Source organism: Haplochromis burtoni, unplaced genomic scaffold (assembly GCF_018398535.1).
Source record: "Haplochromis burtoni strain Fernald_Lab_line unplaced genomic scaffold, NCSU_Asbu1 Contig_230, whole genome shotgun sequence".
NCBI classification, from domain to species: Eukaryota; Metazoa; Chordata; class Actinopteri; order Cichliformes; family Cichlidae; genus Haplochromis; species Haplochromis burtoni.
This window is the reverse complement of record NW_024582591.1, coordinates 587,866-606,750: the sequence shown is the minus strand read 5'-3', so window position 1 is coordinate 606,750 and position 18,885 is coordinate 587,866. Positions and strand designations below refer to the sequence as shown.

The 18,885-nt window shown below is 41.5% G+C and overlaps 2 protein-coding genes across 2 annotated transcripts; one reads left to right on the top strand and one right to left on the bottom strand.

Moving 5' to 3' along the window:
- The first annotated feature begins 32 nt into the window (after positions 1-32).
- erp44 (endoplasmic reticulum protein 44) lies at positions 33-10,847 on the top strand. Its single transcript, XM_005937568.2, has 11 exons — positions 33-189; positions 5,465-5,537; positions 6,131-6,170; positions 6,354-6,469; positions 7,175-7,359; positions 7,457-7,572; positions 7,666-7,840; positions 7,997-8,108; positions 8,355-8,496; positions 9,838-9,940; positions 10,031-10,847. Exons 1-11 carry the CDS (start codon positions 118-120, stop codon positions 10,139-10,141), a joined length of 1,245 nt encoding a protein of 414 aa, XP_005937630.1. The 5' UTR covers positions 33-117; the 3' UTR covers positions 10,142-10,847.
- Positions 10,848-12,276: 1,429 nt separating this feature from the next.
- On the bottom strand, positions 12,277-18,853 carry LOC102299419 (syntaxin-17). The gene is made up of 4 exons (XM_005937569.3): positions 17,813-18,853; positions 16,992-17,042; positions 15,192-15,278; positions 12,277-13,135 (listed from the first exon to the last, which is right to left on the bottom strand). Exons 1-4 carry the CDS (start codon positions 18,164-18,166, stop codon positions 12,878-12,880), a joined length of 750 nt encoding a protein of 249 aa, XP_005937631.1. The 5' UTR covers positions 18,167-18,853; the 3' UTR covers positions 12,277-12,877.
- Between the last annotated feature and the right edge of the window lie 32 nt (positions 18,854-18,885).

Below are 18,885 nucleotides of genomic sequence, written 5' to 3'. Positions count from 1 at the left end.
AGTGTCGTTCACGCTTCCGTGGTCACCGTGAGATTGGTTCGCCGTCGGCTTCCTGCTGCAGTGAGAAGAGCGGCGTCGAGACATACTGGGAAGACTTAACACCACCACCTCCAATAAATGCATCATACAATGAAACTGTTAGCACTACCTCCCTCTGTGGATGTCCGCTTTGTCACGGCTGTACTGCTGGTATGTATTTAAATGAAAGCCGTGGACTGTGCACGGTAACCGCAGGCTGTTGGTAGCTTCCATAGCTAAGCTTAGCTAAGTAATTGCCGCTGGTTAGTTAGCTGCTAGCTAAGCGACGAGCCTCTACTGGCATGGGACGTGGCTTATGAAGTGACTGAGTTGACCAGTATGTACGCTGTTAGTGTTGCAGATGTTTAGCAGGTTCACAGAGGAGGCCTTCTGGCTGTGTTTCCTCCTGCAACCCTCAAAACTAGTCAAGTTATCCGGCTGCAGTGTAGCCGGTAGTGTTGAACATCACTGTTAAAACTAGCTGTAATTTACAGTATGTGTTTGAGTTGCAGTAGCTATAATCGTTAAATGCTAGAGTTTGAGTGCAGGTAACTTTGTTAAGGTGTAGGAGTGCATCAAGCTAGCATTAGGCGCTACCACACATTGACAGCAGTTAGATAACTTCTAGCTGCTAGCATTGTTAATTTAAGAGATTTATGAAGGTTTGCTGCGTTTGACCTTCTTTAATATTTGCTCCTGTATTGATGCTGAAGTTAATGTGGGACTATTCGTGTTTCTGTATGTGTCTCTGAATGAAGCTCGCCGGTTGGTGAATTCCTCTGTTGTGGCTCATTCTCATTGGCTGACAACCCGGAACTAGCCAGAAAGCAGTGTGCCCTGAAGTGAAAACTTAAAAACTTGTGTGCGAGCTTCAGACCACCGTGATATCGAATATCAATCTGGTGCGGTGCCTTCTTTGAGGAAGTCGTTACCGTTTTTGATGATGTGAGCTGATACTTTGGTGCTGCTGTAGTTTAATCGGTCAACAAAAGGATTCATTGTGCTAATTTCAAATAAATAAAAACATTACAATTTGAATTAAAAAGGAAAACAGCTGGGTAGCATGAAAGCTTAGTTACATATAAGCAATAGATAGATGGAGACCAAACGAATGAGGTGCCGAGTTTTATGATCCAGACATATAGCTAAATATTGGGTAAATTAACATAATTAAGTAGAACTCCATACAATATAAGGAAACTGGTGTTAATAGTGAGTGATTTCTTTTGGGAGGCGGAAGGGAGGTGGGCCATAGGTAATGGAAAACTAGTTACATACACAAGAAAGTCAAAAACGAACCTGTATTTTTTTATTATTATTATTATTTTTAAAATCTGGAATATATTTCAACAAAGATGATGACATAATGATGTCACAAAGTAAATTACTGACATGAAGACACAGTTTTGACATTTATCAGTTTAAAGCAAGGTCAGCTTAAATGAAAGCGTGAGGTCTTTGAAGTCAAGGAAGACATAAATGTGTCTGAATGAGTCTATGGCCATGACGGGACAGTGAGCTGGAGTTTTCTGGATACTGAGCAGAGGATGGTGGAACTTACTTTAGTCCGTGTGAAGAAAGTTTATTGACCCTGTTGAGGAAATGTCAACATCATTAACACTTGTGTCACTTATACAAAAAGTACTGGGCTACATCATATTAAGCCTACAGGAGCTGTTTGGCTATGGAAACCTGTACCATGAAGCTCATGGTGCTTAGTTTCTGTGCTGATGATGATGCCAGAAGATGTCTGGAGCTCTGCAGTTAGTGATTCAGCAAAACACTGGTGACTTTTGCACACTCTGTGACATTGCTCTGGAGCTTGGCACAATGTTGTAGCTGAGTTTCTTTGGTTCATAAGCACTTTCACTTTGAAATAATACCATTTACAAGTGATCTTGGAATTTCCAGGAGGGAAGAAATTTCAGTGATCTCTTTAGAACAACCACTCTTATCAAATGTTTAAAGGAAGCGTGCATGACTAGGCACCTGAGCTTTATAAACCTGTGGCAATGGGACTGATTAAGAGGTATGGCCCAGCACTTTTGTCCATGAGGTGTATTTAGCTTAATATTATTTGAGACATGGCTGAAACATCCAACGCCGATCCCCCCCCCAAAAAGTGAGACCAGTGCCACATTTACATGTTGTTTAAAGTAGTTTAAAATCAATTTAATTAACACATATGAAGCAAGATGGATGGTGTCCGTGAAGGGATGGTACCTCACCTGATCTGCCTGCCTCTGTGTGCGGAATTGCTGTGATAAATAAGGGCCGATTAACAAAAATAGGTTAAACACTGAAAAATTGCACGTCACAACTTCTCAAATGTGAGAAATTGTTTCCTTACTTAAAATTATCAAATTAAAACTATATTGTGTTAGCATTTTTTTTTGCATTTAGGCCTGATGAACATGTGATTTAATGACAGAAGAAATTGGTTGTTTGCGGCCCTAATTTTGTAGGATAGTCTTTTTTTTGTTTGTTTTGTTTTGTTTCTTTAATCATTATTTATTTAAAGTAAAAGGCAGTGACGGCTTGTGTGCGAGCAAATGTTAAGGCCACTTGAGCTGTGTCACTCTTTACAAGTTTGTCGACTTCCTGAGAACTGGCCGACCTTCACGTATCCTGTTTAAAGAGGATCTTAAGTCAGCAAAGATAACAACAGATAACTAGATGGTGTGTTGTAATGTTACGTTTTGACTACAGTGGCTCTGGCATGGAGATCCACGAGTAATATCTGACAGCCTTGATGAAATAATTGGTAAAAGAGGAAAGTTTTGTCTTCTGTCGTAACATTTGCATGATTAAAAATAGGCTCATTTAGTAACAGTTTATTCTAGCTACAGTTTCCTTTTATATTTGCATCTGTGTGTTTGTAGTTCCTCTCGCCATTTTCCACAAAGTAAAAGTAAAATTTCCCATGTGTCAGTGCTCCTGTACATTTTAAATGCTTTGACATTTATCACAAAGTAATCTAGAAACCCGCAGGGTGTGAATAGGAAACCTTGATTGTACTTGTATCTCAGAAACCTGGTCTCACCTATTCTGCACCCTGCAGAATGTGAGACCTGGAATGTCGCTGTAATCCGGTTATGCACATGTTGTAGTTCCAACCCGTGTTTTCTTCTAAGCGTTGTCAAATATTTGACGACAAAAGGATGTTTGTACAAAAACGTACAAAATAATTGTTTGCAATGAACACCTTTGAGTGATGAATAAAACATTAAGAATTGGCTAATATTTTGAGGGCTCAAGGCAAAGAAAGAAAGTTATGACACTTATTTTCACACCTTTGAACCATAAAAATAAAATAAATAAAACCAAAAAAACCAAAAACTAAAAAGGCTGAGTGTTTTGAGGCTTAATCTCGGAAGCGACTCGTATAAAATAAATAAACACAATAAAAACTCATCTCAGTGTAATGGTTCAATGTTCAAAGATCTTTATCTACATTCCACCATTATATGCATTTTGGACAGTGTGGACAAAAAAGAAAAATAGTGCTTTTCCTGTATACTGTGTTCCATATAAACCTTAGTGAATTAACAAAAAATCCTGGGAAATTAAATATTTTACTCAGAAATCCAAGGCCACTTTGAAGCTTGCACTTGATACCTCCCATTTTCCTAGACATTACACAACAGCGACACATGTGATCTCCCCAGTGCATGCTCTCTGCGATGTCTGGTTGTGCTGATTTGTGCCAAGAATGATAATCCAGGTAATTCACAGCTAACGAGTGGTCGTAATGTGTCTTCTGCGCTTTACTCCGGGCAGCTCACAAGCATAAACTGAGTGGAGAGAAATTTCCTGTAAAAAGGACGAGAATTACACGAAGTACATATTATGTGCTACCTGTGAGAATGGGCAACTCCAGATGATATCCTCACGTAATTCACCCGACATTTTCCAGATTTCATATGTGGAAAAATCTTGAGAGCTTTGCAAACAAAGCAGGGCAACAGTAGGAGTGTGCACTGTATATTTAGCTCAGTACCAGGAATTGCAGGGAAGAATTCTGGGCACAACAGTGGAAAGATGACACTCACGCTCAGTTTTCTTGGGGCACACTGGGAAAGTTTTTGGTAAAGGATCCACTGTCATGAAGCTCTACTTTTATCTTTACTTCCACCTGGAGACAATTTGTTGTACAGTCAGCAGAAATCACCAAACACACAGTTATTAATAAACTATAAACACAACATAAAAATGCCACAAAGATTTAAAAATCCAACACTAGGCGAGAGAGAGACCTGGGAGAGATGAGTTTTTAATTTTTATCCCACATGTTGGCATATCGCATCTGGAGCCAGATGGTAGCACCTTGAACATCATAGACGGAGGATGGTCATCAAGGACTGGCTGGTTCTTCTTCAGCAATCATAGGAAAGTCATTCAAGGTCATACCTGCAATTTTATTGCAATTGTGTTACGTACATTGAGAGCAGAGAAGTAACCAGCACTCAGTTCTTTGTGTGTCTACACATAATTGGCCAATAAAACTGATTCTGACTCTGATCTTCCCCTCTGTATTGTTTTCATGTTTTATTATAAGAAGATATTTAAGCTGATTAGTCTTGATCATTTATCGCCACAGGAGAGATGGTTCTAGTCTTAGTTCTGAAATCCACAACCATCCCTTCATTTTCAAATGGACACGTTACACCTTACTGTGAATTCTCCAACTACAGGGTCGTAAAAAAAACACTGTCGCTTAGTCATCTGGGAACTTAACAACATGGTGCCATGCATATTTGCTTTGGCAGCCATGAGCCAAAAGTACATTTTAGCTGATTGGCTTGGCTCAACCGCTCTCCAAAAAGATCCACGTTTTCTGTGTGTGGCCCTAAATTTAACCTGTTGGTTGTCGGCGATTTCAGGTGTAAAATTGTGTGAAGCAGCACTGTGGTGTGCTACGTTTTAAGGAAGGAGTGTTCAACTCATCCTTATTAAGGATGAGAATTGAAAATCAATTCCAGTTGCGCTTCCAGATCACAGAAAACAGCTCCAAAATTATCATTGTGGTTTTTATTTTATTTTATTTTTTTGTTTTAAAGCACATTTTATCATAAGCTGTATTAATAATAATAATAATAATAATAAATTTTATTTATGAGCGCCTTTCAAGTCACCCAAGGACACTTCACAATAGGATAAAACACTTAGTAAAACAATGGCAGAATAGGAGCAATAAAATAAATGTATTTTTTTTTTATTATTAATGTGGTTGCAGATCTCTTGCACACATGAGTCACTTCATAGCCTTTTTTCTGCTTATTTTCCATGCAGATAATTGATCAGTAAGCAAACTGAGCTATCACATCAATAAAATCTGATCTATGTGCTTCCCCAGTCATAACACAGATGGAGATGTAGCGGTCTTACTCGGCATGTGTGTTTTAAGTTGTAACTGCTAATCCGTCCATTCCATGTGTGTCTGTAGGTGATGGGCCTCTCTACTCCCGGACAGGCAGAAATCGTCAGCCTGGACTCGAACAACATTGACGACGTCCTAAGTAAGACGTCACGCTTTATTCTTCACATTTGTCCTAAAGCAGACATTATATAAAAGGGAAAAATATTTTAGAGAATGATGATAACATCCTCAAATCTACACAAGTTCAAACAGTCTCTAGTCATTTAAGTGTCGACAATAAAGTAAATAAGTATATTTCTTTATTTATTAAATTGGTAGCAAAGGAAGATCTTGATTGTTGGTTTTGCATCTTAAATCTGTGTTTTGTTTTTTGTGTCATCTTACTGTCAACACGTTTTGTAGTGTCGCACAGTCACGTCTTTCCCAAAATCTCTAGATGTGTTTGCTACAATACTCAGATGACCTGGAAATAAGCAGCTCGCCACTGTTATGGCCGTTGTTTGATATTCCTCGGCTCATCCACTTTTCATTAAGCAGCATTTCATTTTCCTGTGGCTAAATTGTTCTCTAACTGCTTTCTTGTTTTGTTTTGTTTTCTTCCATCAGTCACAGAAAAATGACGGGGTTCACATTTAATTTGGTTTCTTAATTAATTTTACTAGCTGCACATACTTTCATTAGAGCAAGTAATACATAGAGGCTTACATTTCTTCCCTGTTTGTTTCCTTGCAGATAATGCTGGGGTGGCATTAGTGAATTTTTACGCAGACTGGTAAGTGTGTTGTTTCTCTCTGTGTCATTGGACCACCTCATTATAATGCCAGTGTTTTGCTAAAGTTCCACATTTTCCTTATTCATTTGTAAAGGGTTTTTATGCACTGCTTTCTGTTGTAATGTAGGAAATTCCTACAGTTAAAGTGGGAATAAAGAAAACACTTTCCTGATCATCCCACAGGTGTAGATTCAGTCAAATGCTCCATCCAATTTTTGAGGAGGCGTCTAACATAGTGAGGGAGGAGTTCCCTGATACAAAGCAGGTGGTGTTTGCTCGCGTCGACTGTGACCAGCATTGTGAGTAATACTTATAATTTTCCTTTCTGACACTGACATTTGCTGATGATTTGTTTGTACCTGTATTATGAAAATGGAGCCAACTGGTTCGTGTTTTTGGTGATCTAATACCTCAAACTCTTAACGGCATCATTCTGTATACAGGAAACAAAAAGGCGCGCACACACTCACACGCGCGCTCTTATACTTTTACTATACTTGATGCACATATGTACACATAGATGCCCGACACACCAAAGCACAGCCACATAAACCACCGGCCTCAGCCTTTTGAGATAAAGCAAATTAAAGGGAATTATTGATGACCTGCAAACTGTTTGAAGGCTAATGACAAAACTGCTGCTTCCTGTGAAGACCGAAGGCTTAGAGACCGCCTGCTGGGAGATTGACACCTGCCACACACACACACACACACACACACACACACACACACACACACACACACACACACACACACACACACACACACACACACACTGTGTGCAGAGAGAATATTTACTCTTGGTGGGGGGGCTGCTTTCATGTGGGAGATCAGAGCTCAGAGCTGACTGAAGGCACTGTTTTCAGACTGAGGTTTAACTGCTGTCTCCGTCGCCGCGCCGCTCCCCATCCACCCATCCCCATGTGTTTTTACTCTTCTTCTCACTCTTCATCAATTGATTTCTTTCTTTGCTTAACTTCCTCTCCCCCTCTGCCTGAGCGCAGCGGACATAGCTCAGCGCTACCGCATCACCAAGTATCCAACACTGAAGCTGTTCCGCAATGGGATGATGATGAAGAGGGAGTACAGGGGTCAGAGGTCAGTGACGGCCATCGCTGACTTCATCCGCCAGCAGCAGGTCGACCCAGTGAAAGAGCTGCCCTCAGTGGAGGAGATTAATTCTGTGGATGTAGGTGGCAGTTTCTGTTAATGTGCAAGTTTCCCCTTTGTATAATTAAATGATATTCATTTTTAACACTTTTTTTTTTGTGTGGGGGGGTTAACAGAGGAGCAAGAGAAACATCGTTGGTTTCTTTGAAAACAAGGACTCTGACAACTATCGAACATTTCAGAAAGTTGCCAACATCCTTCGAGATGACTGCACATTCTTGGCCGCTTTCGGGTGAGACACAGACACCAACTAGATCCACCGATGGTCCACGGTTTCAGCGTTATTCTTCCTTTCATGTTTATATCCTTAAATTGACTGTCGTAGTGAGGTGTCTAGGTCCGAGCGCTTCAGTGGAGACAATGTGGTCTACAAACCTATGGGCGAGGGCATTCCTGACATGGTTTACCTTGGCTCCCTCACCAACTTTGACCTGACCTACGCCTGGGCCCAGGACAAGTGTGTGCCTCTGGTTAGGGAGATCACCTTTGAAAATGGAGAGGTTTGTTACCTGCTTTTGCTTAGTTTTTATCTTCTAGATGTAAGTGTATATATTTACATTCAAAAATACAGGAGGGTTGTTGTGGAGTCTGTGTGGAACTGCTGAGGCCTTAAAAGGTTCTGACTCCATCTGTTTTTGACTGTGTGTGTTTTCCAGGAGCTGACTGAAGAAGGAATCCCTTTCCTCATCTTGTTCCATCTTAAAGAAGACACAGAGAGCTTAGAGAAGTTCCAGCATGAAGTGGCTCGCCAGCTCATCGGTGAGAAAGGTGAGTGTGTGCACTTTGTATCTGTCAGGGAAGTCATTTATCTTTTTATACTGTATTGACAAGAATCGGGCCAGTTCCATTGCCTCGGGTTTATAAAGCCATTCGTGAAAGAAAGGCTCTTTCTAAAGAGCTTGCTGAATTTGAGCGTGGTACTGCAACAGGGTGCATTCATTGCAACAAGTCAGTAAATTCCTTCCCTCCTAGATATTTCACAATAAGTGGTATTATTGGTTTTTCTTCCCTCAGGGTCAATAAACTTCCTTCATGCGGACTGCGATAAGTTCCGCCATCCTCTGCTCCATATCCAAAAAACGCCAGCTGACTGTCCCGTTATCGCCATAGACTCATTCAGACACATGTATGTCTTCCCCGACTTCAAAGACCTCAAGTAAGTACGACGTTACTCTTCCCATATGAGGCAATCTTGTTTTAAGTTGATAAATAAGAAAACTGTCTTAATTTTAATAAATTAATTTGGTTTGCGATATCACCTCATCTTTGTTCAAGTATATCCAAGATTTAACAAACAGGAATATAGGCTCATTATTGTTTCATACAATAATAAAAAACGAAAGAAAAAGCAAATGGCCAGCTACAAATGAAACCTGTCCACGACTGGACTTTACTTAGTAATTTACAATTGAATCATTCTCGTGTTCAATCAGTTTCATAACCAGCATTCTTTTGGATGTTTTGAGGAATTACTGTTGGATACTGATCAGCTAAATTATATAAAATTTACCTGTATTGTTATAATGTTAATTTCATAATGAGACCTTCTCTTCATAAGACAAATGTTGTTACACACACACACACCATAATCCTCTGTCCGCTCGACACCAGAGAAATGTCACACCTCCTCAAATCTGTCCTTTATGAATGGGCCAGGACACTGGAGCTAATGTGACATGATTTGGCACGTGCAATAAGTGCTAAACTAATCCAGTCTAATCTAATTTAATCTTATTTATTGTGCCCCCACCATTATGCACCCCCACTCCGTCCCCAATCAGAGTCTGATCAGATAGACAGAAGCCCTGAGGACTGACTAGCCCTCCACAGCCTAATTACATCACATCACCACTACATGTGGCACATGGCTTGTAATTGCATTAGCACAGTATGTGTATATGTGTGTGATATATATATATATATATAGATATAGATATAGATATATAGATATAGATATATAGATATATAGATATATAGATATATAGATATATAGATAAAAAAACACACATACATATATGTGCGTGTGCACACTGGGTTACTGGTGACTCGGGACCAGCGCTGCCTGTGTGACATGACAGCAGCTCATGACCTGTCGTTAATAGGGAGACTTTACAGGGCGGCGTTGATATGGATTAATGCTGCTTGATGACATGTCCGCAGGGACTGGTGTCCTCTGCTGCTGCTGCGTCTCATGTTATTGTCTAATTCTGATCATCGCTGTAGTTGAAGCAGTTCTTTTTCCATTGTCGGACATTGTGTGTTGGAATGCATAAATGATCCACGGTATTACATTTTTCCTTTTACTCTTTAGCTCTTTACCCCCTGAAAGTCCTTTAGGAGTAACCCTTGAAGGTTATGGTAACAAGCCTCCTAAATAAGTGGGGTTTGTTTCAGCTGTATTAGGGATTTTTTTTGTTTGTTTTTTTAGGAACAACTGTACAAACCTCAAATTGGATAAAAGATGATTGATGTCCAACATGTGTTTCTGTGTTTTCAGTGTCCCTGGCAAACTGAAACAGTTTGTTTTGGACCTTCACTCTGGTAAGCTTCACCGAGAGTTCCACCACGGGCCCGACCCCACGGACAGCACGCCTGGACAGGTTAGTCACCGGAGGCAGTAGAGTCACTTTTTTTCGGGGGAGTTTAGGCAAAATTTGACCATTTGTTTCAAATCCGATTTCTTCTCTCAGGAGGAGACGGGCGGAGAAGCAGCCAGCAGTCCTCCAGAGAGCTCGTTCCAGAAGCTGGCACCCAGCGAGACACGCTACACCATCCTCAGCCGAGACCGTGACGAGCTGTGACCTTAACGGCCTTCCTGTGACTCAATGCCACGCCCCGGGGTCAGGGAGGGGGTTAGGGTTGGGACAGGCTAGTGGGACAGAACAGCAACACCCAACACCCTTACTGAAGAAAAGAAAAAAAAAAGAGCGAGACGACGAGGAGAAAGAAGAACGGGAGGAGGAGAGTGGAGTCCATGACACAACCATGTTGGGCTAACCTATATTTTCATAACACTTTCACAATTTTTATTTTGAATCAAAAACGTGGGTGGGCTAAAGAGGGACAATGTGTGTGTGGGGCATTGGGACATCAATAGAAGTGTTTTTACTTTTATTCTTTGGAGGTTGTAAATATGTTTGAGCTACATTGGACTCTCAATGTTGGTCTAAATTAAATGCAGTGTTTTTTTCCTTTATTTTATTCCTTTACATCACCCTGCATTTTTATTTTATTTTGTGTTTTTTTTTTTTGTTTGTTTTTTGAGGGGAAAAAACGAAAAGGAAAAACAGAACAGATCCCTCACTCACTCCGGTTGTGCGGTTCTTATCTGTGGGTAGTCCAGTTCAGCCTGTCTGACAGGAGATGCTCGTTTAGTCTCACTGACCTCATGGCTGCATCTCAATATGACCAACTCAAGTGTAACTCATTTGTATAGCACAAGTTATAACTGTATGCCTGTTTGAAGTAGCTTTATCTCCATATCTTCCACACACACACACACACACACACACACACACACACACACACACACACACAAAGAAGAAATAGGAGAATATTTGGTAGGGGTAGCATAACTTTAAATCATGGCTTGAAGATAAAGAGACTGAGCTACTCCAGCCTATTGAGATGCACCCCTTCTCTCCCTGGTACGAGTGGTACCATGGTCATTGATTATGATGTCCCTTACTGTGCTTATAAAATATCCCTGGGGTCTTCTTACATTATATTTTTTCTTACCGTATTGTGCCGCAGTGGATGTAGTTAGGTTTTTCTTTCCCTCCCTCCACCACCAATCAAAAGGATGTCATACCAGATTTAATGTTTTGTATAAACGTAGCACAAATCTGCACCAGAAACGCACCATCATCCCTCTTCATGAAGCCTGGTGGTGGCAGCATCATGCTGCATGGAGGCCCTCTCTGCAGCAGCCGTGTGATCTTACAGAAGGTCAAATGCATGCCGCAAAGAGAAATACTTTACAGAAAACCCTTCAGCTATGTTATTTCTTTTAGAGGAAGAAGAAAAAACAACACACAGGCAAATTAACAGGAACGTGACATTTTCTTTTGTAATTTGATCAACCAAAAAAAAAAAAAGTGTGGGAAGCTGTAGTGTCCAGACCTGAGGCAGCAATTCGCTGGAACTGCTGCTGACTCAGAACGAAGTCATGAAGGATACGAATGCTTGGCAGATCTGTCCACTCCACCCTCTAAAGCATCTGAAGATGCTGAGAAACATCCTGCAGTCAGAACATTTCTAGCCAGGATCCTTTTGTTAGAAATCTTTTAAATCCACAGACATATGGTGAAATCTAAAGGTCAAAGGGCAGGCTGGGTACTTTTCATTGGGATTGTTGTGGCAGTGACACCTTGGAGTTCTGTTCCTGGGAGTCAAAAGTAAAGAAGAAACTTTTTTGAAATACTGTACTTTAACATGATGATTGTTGTTGTGTTTTTTTTTTTTGCTGTCATCTGATAAATGTGTCATCGTGCTGGGGGAGAAGAGACTTTCCCAATGCTAAAGTAAAAAGGCCAAAACATGAGGGGAAAACCCACATGATGAACGGTGGAAATTTAGTCTGCCACTTAAAATTGAGTTCTCTTAAAATTGCTTTTCTGTCTTTATACGTCTACAAGTTTTTGGTACTAGATCCTTGAGAATCCACAGTTGGAGCTCTTGAATACGGGGACCCATTGCTAAGTTTGTACTGCGCATCCTGCCCTTCCCACAGAGGCCAACAGATACCTGCATAATGACATATCAGCCCACATACAGACCAACAGGGGGGAGTGTGATGCCATTTCTTAACCTGTCATCTCAGAGGAAAAGAAGAGTTTAAAAAAAAAAAAAGTAAATTAAAAACCATTTTACAGGATGTTGTCTACAGCTTTGTCATTTCTGCGGTTCATTCTGTTTATCCAATGAAGAGCCAGTGTTAAAAAGAAATGTTTTATTTGGCAGCAGCAGGATAAGATATGGACAGTAGCACTTTGTGCATCAATATAATTTATAAAAACCAAGTATCACTTAAATTTACACAAAGCTGTTCACATTACTATCTGCATCAAACAACTGAGGCATAGCCATCGGTAAACCTGAACACCCTGGAAATGAGCCTAAGCAACATGGATTAACTGCTCACATTATTGGTAGGGTCTGATAAAACCGTCTTAAAGTAATTTGATTTGAGTGCTGAACATTATTTTTAGTAGAGAGTTGTGCTCAATAGTCAAAAAGCACAAAAAAACAAAAAACCCTGAAGTATAAATAACTGGTGCTGTGTTCAGAACATAAAATCAGTGGTGTATAAAACAAACATCCCCACAGAAACACCATTCACCCTGGAACATCAGCATGTGACTCTTAATTAAGGCCGTCATTACATAATTGTTTTACACAGTGCTTGGTAACAGCGATGTTTAAGGCGAGCACCCGACATTCAGTCTCTCTGAAGCTCAACAACACCAGAGGTGTTCATTGGTCAGTCAATACAGGACCGTCAGTGATAGGTCAGTGGAACACCAGGGGCTGATGGGTCATTTGTCCTTCCTCGCCTCTGGTTCATCTGTTGGTGGTGGTGATGGTGTCGCCGTCAGCTGTTTCATCTGTAGATCCACGTTGGCTCGGCGGTGTTTCTGGACCAGGTTGCCACCAGCAAATCCCAGGGCGCCGCCTCCCAGGGCGGCAGCTACCCCTGCAGCTTTAAAGCCAGCCAGCAGGCCAAGTGGGCCTCCTAATACACCGCCCAGCAGCGCCCCGGCAACCGGCAACACCGCCAACTTGTAGCCAACTGCCTGGAGAGACAGGAAAAAGAGATATGTTCTAGTTTAATTTAACACCGCTGCACGCACGCACGCACACACACCTTTGGTGGCATTAGTACTTTGTGGCTTCAAGACAGCGATAGAGTTTGGATGCGTCTTTCATGATCACACATCAACTCACAGAAGAAGGGAGAAATTAGAAAATAAATACACAAACAGCCCTGCGTATGTAAATGTAAACCGTCACTTCCACGGCTGCATCAAAGCGTTTTCATTATCTCCATTTAGGAAAAAAAATCAGAGAGATGTGGGCTGTGTGTGTTATTACAGCTGTTATCATCAGAGTGGAAGGTGCTCTTTGCTGATGGCAATTAATGACTGATTCCCTGACCATCCTCACACACACACACGCGGACACTCACTTGATTAACACTTCACCATTAAATTAATCTAGTTCAAAAGCTGGCATCGCTTGTCCCCACCCCTGTGGCAGTTGAGGGAATGTTAATTTCATCTGAGCTGAGTTAAAAGGACTCTGGGTGCAGGTTGTGGAGGGTGGAGGAAGCGCGGGTGTCGTGTGTGACTATGAGTCTGTCTGTGTGTAATGCCGTTTGACCTGATGACAGATTACAAGCTTTCAAATGCGTTAAAACATCTGACGTCCTTCGCATCCGCCTTATCTCTCCACAACCTCCTCTAATGTGCGGCCCACTCCATCTACCCGTGACCTTACAGAGAGGTCAGCTTTCGTTTAGTTTATTTGGGTCAATTTAATTTTAAAGAAACTGCTTAAAAAGAATGCTTTATTGAAAAAAGTTTAAAGGTCAGTGTGTCCTGACTGTTAACATCACAGGGTTTTTGTCTTATCAGTCTGTATGCACAGACCCTGATGTAGAGCTCAAATAATTTACAAAGATGTTTTTGTTTGCTTTTTACTTGGTTGATTCACAATTTAAAATCCACTTTAAGGTAGAAAATCTTAATAAAATAATACATTTTGCCCGATTTCTTCCAAAAGATGCTTTTGCTGCTAATCGAATATCCCTGATTGTACTGTTTTAGCAGTACAATCAGCCTGGTCTGGGTAATTTAATGACAATTTCCATACATTTTTAAAACATTTCATACACAGACTCATTAGCTAACTGAAAAATGATAAAATTATGAAAACAAGATGCCTGTCAATATTGTTCTGACCCTTTAAGCTCAACTACTCTGCAGATTACTGAGTAGTGTTAGCTGTGCTAGAGAGGCTGATATAATACATTTTTTTTTCTACGTCATGATCTCAAAAAAAGAAATTTACCCTGACTGTATTTTGGTGCTGGCAGAAAACTCAAAAGCAAGCAGATAGTCCTAAAGGAAGCAAAAGAGGAAAGCAGATGACAGAGGGCTGTTTTTTTAGTTATGTAAGCATTTACAGGTGTGACTGTGTGTCATCCCCATCTCTGAGTGTTTGTAATTACAGTCCAATTACTCCACAGTGAGCTCAAAACAAAGACAAACATGGACGGCTTCTTAGATTTCTCAAACTAAATGTAAAGTCAGGAATAATCTGTACCGAAAAGCACGATTGTTCATTTTCATCGTGCGCGCGCGTGTGCGCATGTGTGTGCCATTTGACAAAAACAGGTGATTCATTCTGGGTATTACACACAAACCTTTCGACATTTCAAGTGTGTGATACGTGTGAAGGGCACTGAGTCGTCTGCTGACTTACACTCAGCGCAGAGCAGTGTAAGGGCGTGCTAAGCTAAAGGCAGTGCTGCTCCTGGAAAACTATTAAACAATCCTTTAAACCTCTTCTCAGTGCCACACACACACACACACACACACACACACACACACACACACGTGCAAACATACAAGCAAACTTCTCTTCTTGTCTCTTGTCGCCCCTCTTATCCCGCCTCTCTCCATCCCTCTCCTCTCTCTATTTCCTTAATTGCAGCTTTCCTCCGTATTCGAACAGATCAATAGGGACAAACGCTGTGGAATGGCTGGGAGGCAAAGTGCCATCGATCTCCCCATCTCCCAAACACATGCACACACATCAGATTATCAGCACACACACATTAATACACACCTTCCCCAGGCTCTTGGTCCCCTCCTCCACGTTGGCAGCGGCTGTGTTGACGTTGTCCTCTATGCTGTCAATCTTCTCCTGCTGGGACTGATGCGCAGGGGTTAGACACACACAACACGTATTAACACACACTCATATGCTAGCAAGCAGATTCACTTACAAACACGCGCACACAGACACACGTGTAAGCACAATTGTTGTGCAGATATTTTTTTACCCATCCAAATTCTGCTCCGCAGGACAAGTTAACAACAGAGGGGTGTGTTTGGAGGCTGCAGGTATATTCAAGGGAGATTTCAGTGAGGGTGGGGGTCATATGGTGTGTGCGTGTGTGTGTGTGGCATTGTGTAGATCTCATGAAATATTCAGAGTGGCAGCTGTCTCTCTCCATGTGAGGGTTGGATGGACACAGTGACCAAATAACAACCGGAGCATTTTTCTTCCTCAAAACGGTTTCTTTCTTTCTCTTTCTTTCATTCTCGCGAACTAAAAATCCGCTTCTCTTATGAATACCCGCGTGAAAGCTTCCTGTTATTTTGTGATGGTTTTCGGAGATTTTAAACCTGTAACCCTAGACTTAGAGATCGTGTGTTAGATTTTTCACATTTTCATTTTCTGCACCATTCTTCTTTCCAGCTTAAAAGCTGCAGTGGCACAGAGAATTGGGATAAAATGAGCGGCAACAACCAATTATTATAATTACTCTGATTAATCAAAAATTTGCAGATTTGGCTTTTACTAATAATTTAACCAGTAAAATGTCAGAAAAAAGTGGGGAAAAAAAGCTTTAGCTCCTTTTTTAGCTCCACCAAAAGTGCCCAAGTCCAAAACTGTTAATGTAACTCTCCCATTAAAAGTGATCATGACCCACTGTTCACTTTTGTTTTAAAAGAAAAATATCCTAATATAACCAGATATAATAACAGCACTCACAAAAGAAAGAATCTTGACTAGAACAGTTATTTGACGTTAACCATGTTCTGACTGTGTTCATGAGTTTTGGTGAATGTTTAAAAGATCCTCGTAGCTGTTAGTTTATAACATTTAACACCAGTAATTCCAAAACAATCAGACAGCTCTATTATTATAATACTGTAATGGGAATTAATTTCATGCTGTGTTTCTGCCTCAGTACAGACACAGAAACATACAGATAAGCCTGAAGGCGCCCCAACATCGGAACAGACACAAACATGACGCATGTACAGACACAACCACACACTCACACTCACTCAGTATTTCCACTGTGGCTGAGTGCTGGAATATTACTCCCCTAACGGCTCCTTTCACCCTTGAGACACCACAACATGTCTATGCTCTTTCTGCCACACCCCCTCCCCGTGCCTCTTTGTGTTTTTTCAGCCTAGCTACATCTTTACCCGCCCTCCTCTTCACTGTTAATCTCTCCTTCACTCAGCCTCCCTCCATCCCTAAGGATAAGACTGATAATCTGAGCCGTCTGTTCTCCACCTGCTCCGATGTATCCCTTGTTTCCCCTCCTCTCTCCTCCCCCTGTGAAAACCTGCCCCCCTTCTCCCTGCTTCACTCTCACTCATCTACTTCTGAATCTCTCCTCTGCTGAAGGGCCTCTGGGGCCCCAGCACTACTCCGGAGCTGCTCTGTGTAAGCTTGTCTCAGTGGGGCCTTACCAAGCAACGCAAGCGAGCACGCGCACACAGGTCAAATACACACCACCCACCTCCTGGAGGTGCACAGACCTCTATCACATTGTTTTTGTTCACAGGGGTGACTGTGCACACATGTAGACAAAGAAATGCAGAGCTGAGCGTTTGTACTCACATGGACGAGGATAGAAAACTCTGTCACCAAACCGCTCAGCTCCTTCAGATCCTGAAAGGGGGAAGAAAAAAAAAATTAAAATGCTGTATTGATTTGTTTGAGGTGCTTATCGTACAAATCTACAGCTACAAAGTGTCCAGACTGTCAGTGAATGGGATTCATAACTGCATTAACGAGAGTGACTAATTAGGATGTGCTATAGATCTAAATGTGTCTGCAGGAACAGATATCATGGCATACATGTGAAATAAATCATGAATTTAAATTTAGCTGTGTGAGTTTCAGGGTTCTCGTACCATGCTGATAACTATGACATGTCGCCTGTGAAAAAAAACGCCCGCTGTGTTGCTTTTAAAGTCTTTTTCCAGGTGAGAGTTCATGCATACGAGAAACCCCTCACCCTATGCTTCTCTATCAGCACACTAAAAAGGACCACAGAACACCACCCAGTCAATAGCAGCGACTGTGGATACAGCAACAAATGTAAGGCATAGTTTTGTTGGTTTGCTATTATCCTATTAGGCCTAAAAAAGAAGAAGAAAAAAAAGAGAGATTGAAATTGCATGCCTGAAACAATAAATCGACTTCTTTGTTTGCTATGAGATCACAGCAAAGAAATAAGTCAAAACTTGTAGGATAATAACACCCCACCATAACGGACAAATGATTTTTTATTTATAATCAGCACACAGGCTTAAAGCTCGACATTTGTGAATATTCCCAAGGACATGATAAATAGATACCGTACATACAGCTTACCTAACAATTAGAACATATCCGACTATGACTTGCAGACTAAAGCTTGTTCCAGACGTGCATACCTCTTCCAGGTTATCCCAGGACTCAGCTGCTCTCTGATCAGGAGGGATTTCTGGGAGCTGGACCTGGCTTTGCCTGCCAAATCCTGGTACGTCGCCCGTATTGTCATCAGTGTGGCAGCTACTGGATGCACAGCTGGATGAATGAGTGGCAGGTGGTGACGCTGGAGCGGGCTGAGGCTCGGGGTTAGAGTGCAAACGGAGGAAGTCCTGTGCAGCGGCTGACGCCCTGTCTCTGACCGGCTTGATGAGCGCTTCCAGAGCGTCGGCGTCTTCAGCACGGACCCGAGTGCACAGCTTCTCCATCTCTCTCATGTTGGCTCTCAGCTGCTGCAGAGGCGCAGAAGAAGAGAACATTTTTCAGTTTGAATGACAGTGAGTGGTATGAATGTGAGGGAGAAGGGACACTTGGACGGCCAGAAGGACAAGCAAACCTGTGGTTAAATACAGCCGTCACTGCCAAAACAAAACATGCAAGAAAAAAAATAAAAAATAGAAAATGTGACGAGGCAGACGTGGCATAACAAATCCAAAATCTCCAATCTGTATGGAAATAGTAACATCTCAAATCATCTCAATATCAAACATACATTTTCCCTCTGGCATGCAGACACTCCAGTTGTAAAGACTGTTTGGATGAGAGTTGTGAAATTTCTTTCTTCCCTCATTTAATGGAACTAGATGGCATTCACTCTGTGTTCAAAGCACAAAACATGATCGGGTGACATTTAAAAAAAAACAAAAAAAACAAAAAAAAAACTACTTTCTTTCTGCTGTCTACATCCGCCAGCTAAAGGAAGCTCACAGCTACCTGACATTATAGCTCAGCCGATGGGGAGTCCTTAACGTTTACATTAAATCCTGTCACCCTGTCAAGAGCACAAGCACGTCATCATCAGTAGATGCACTGTGATACGTCTGCAGGGTGTAGTTCAGTAACAATTAAAATGGTTCTTGGTCACAATGTTAAGTTTTCTGAGCAACCAGGTCATGATTTATATCACCCAAAAAGAGCACTTTGCTCTGACTGCAGGTTTACTTGTGGTTCCCAGAATATTTAAGGGGGGGGGGGGAAG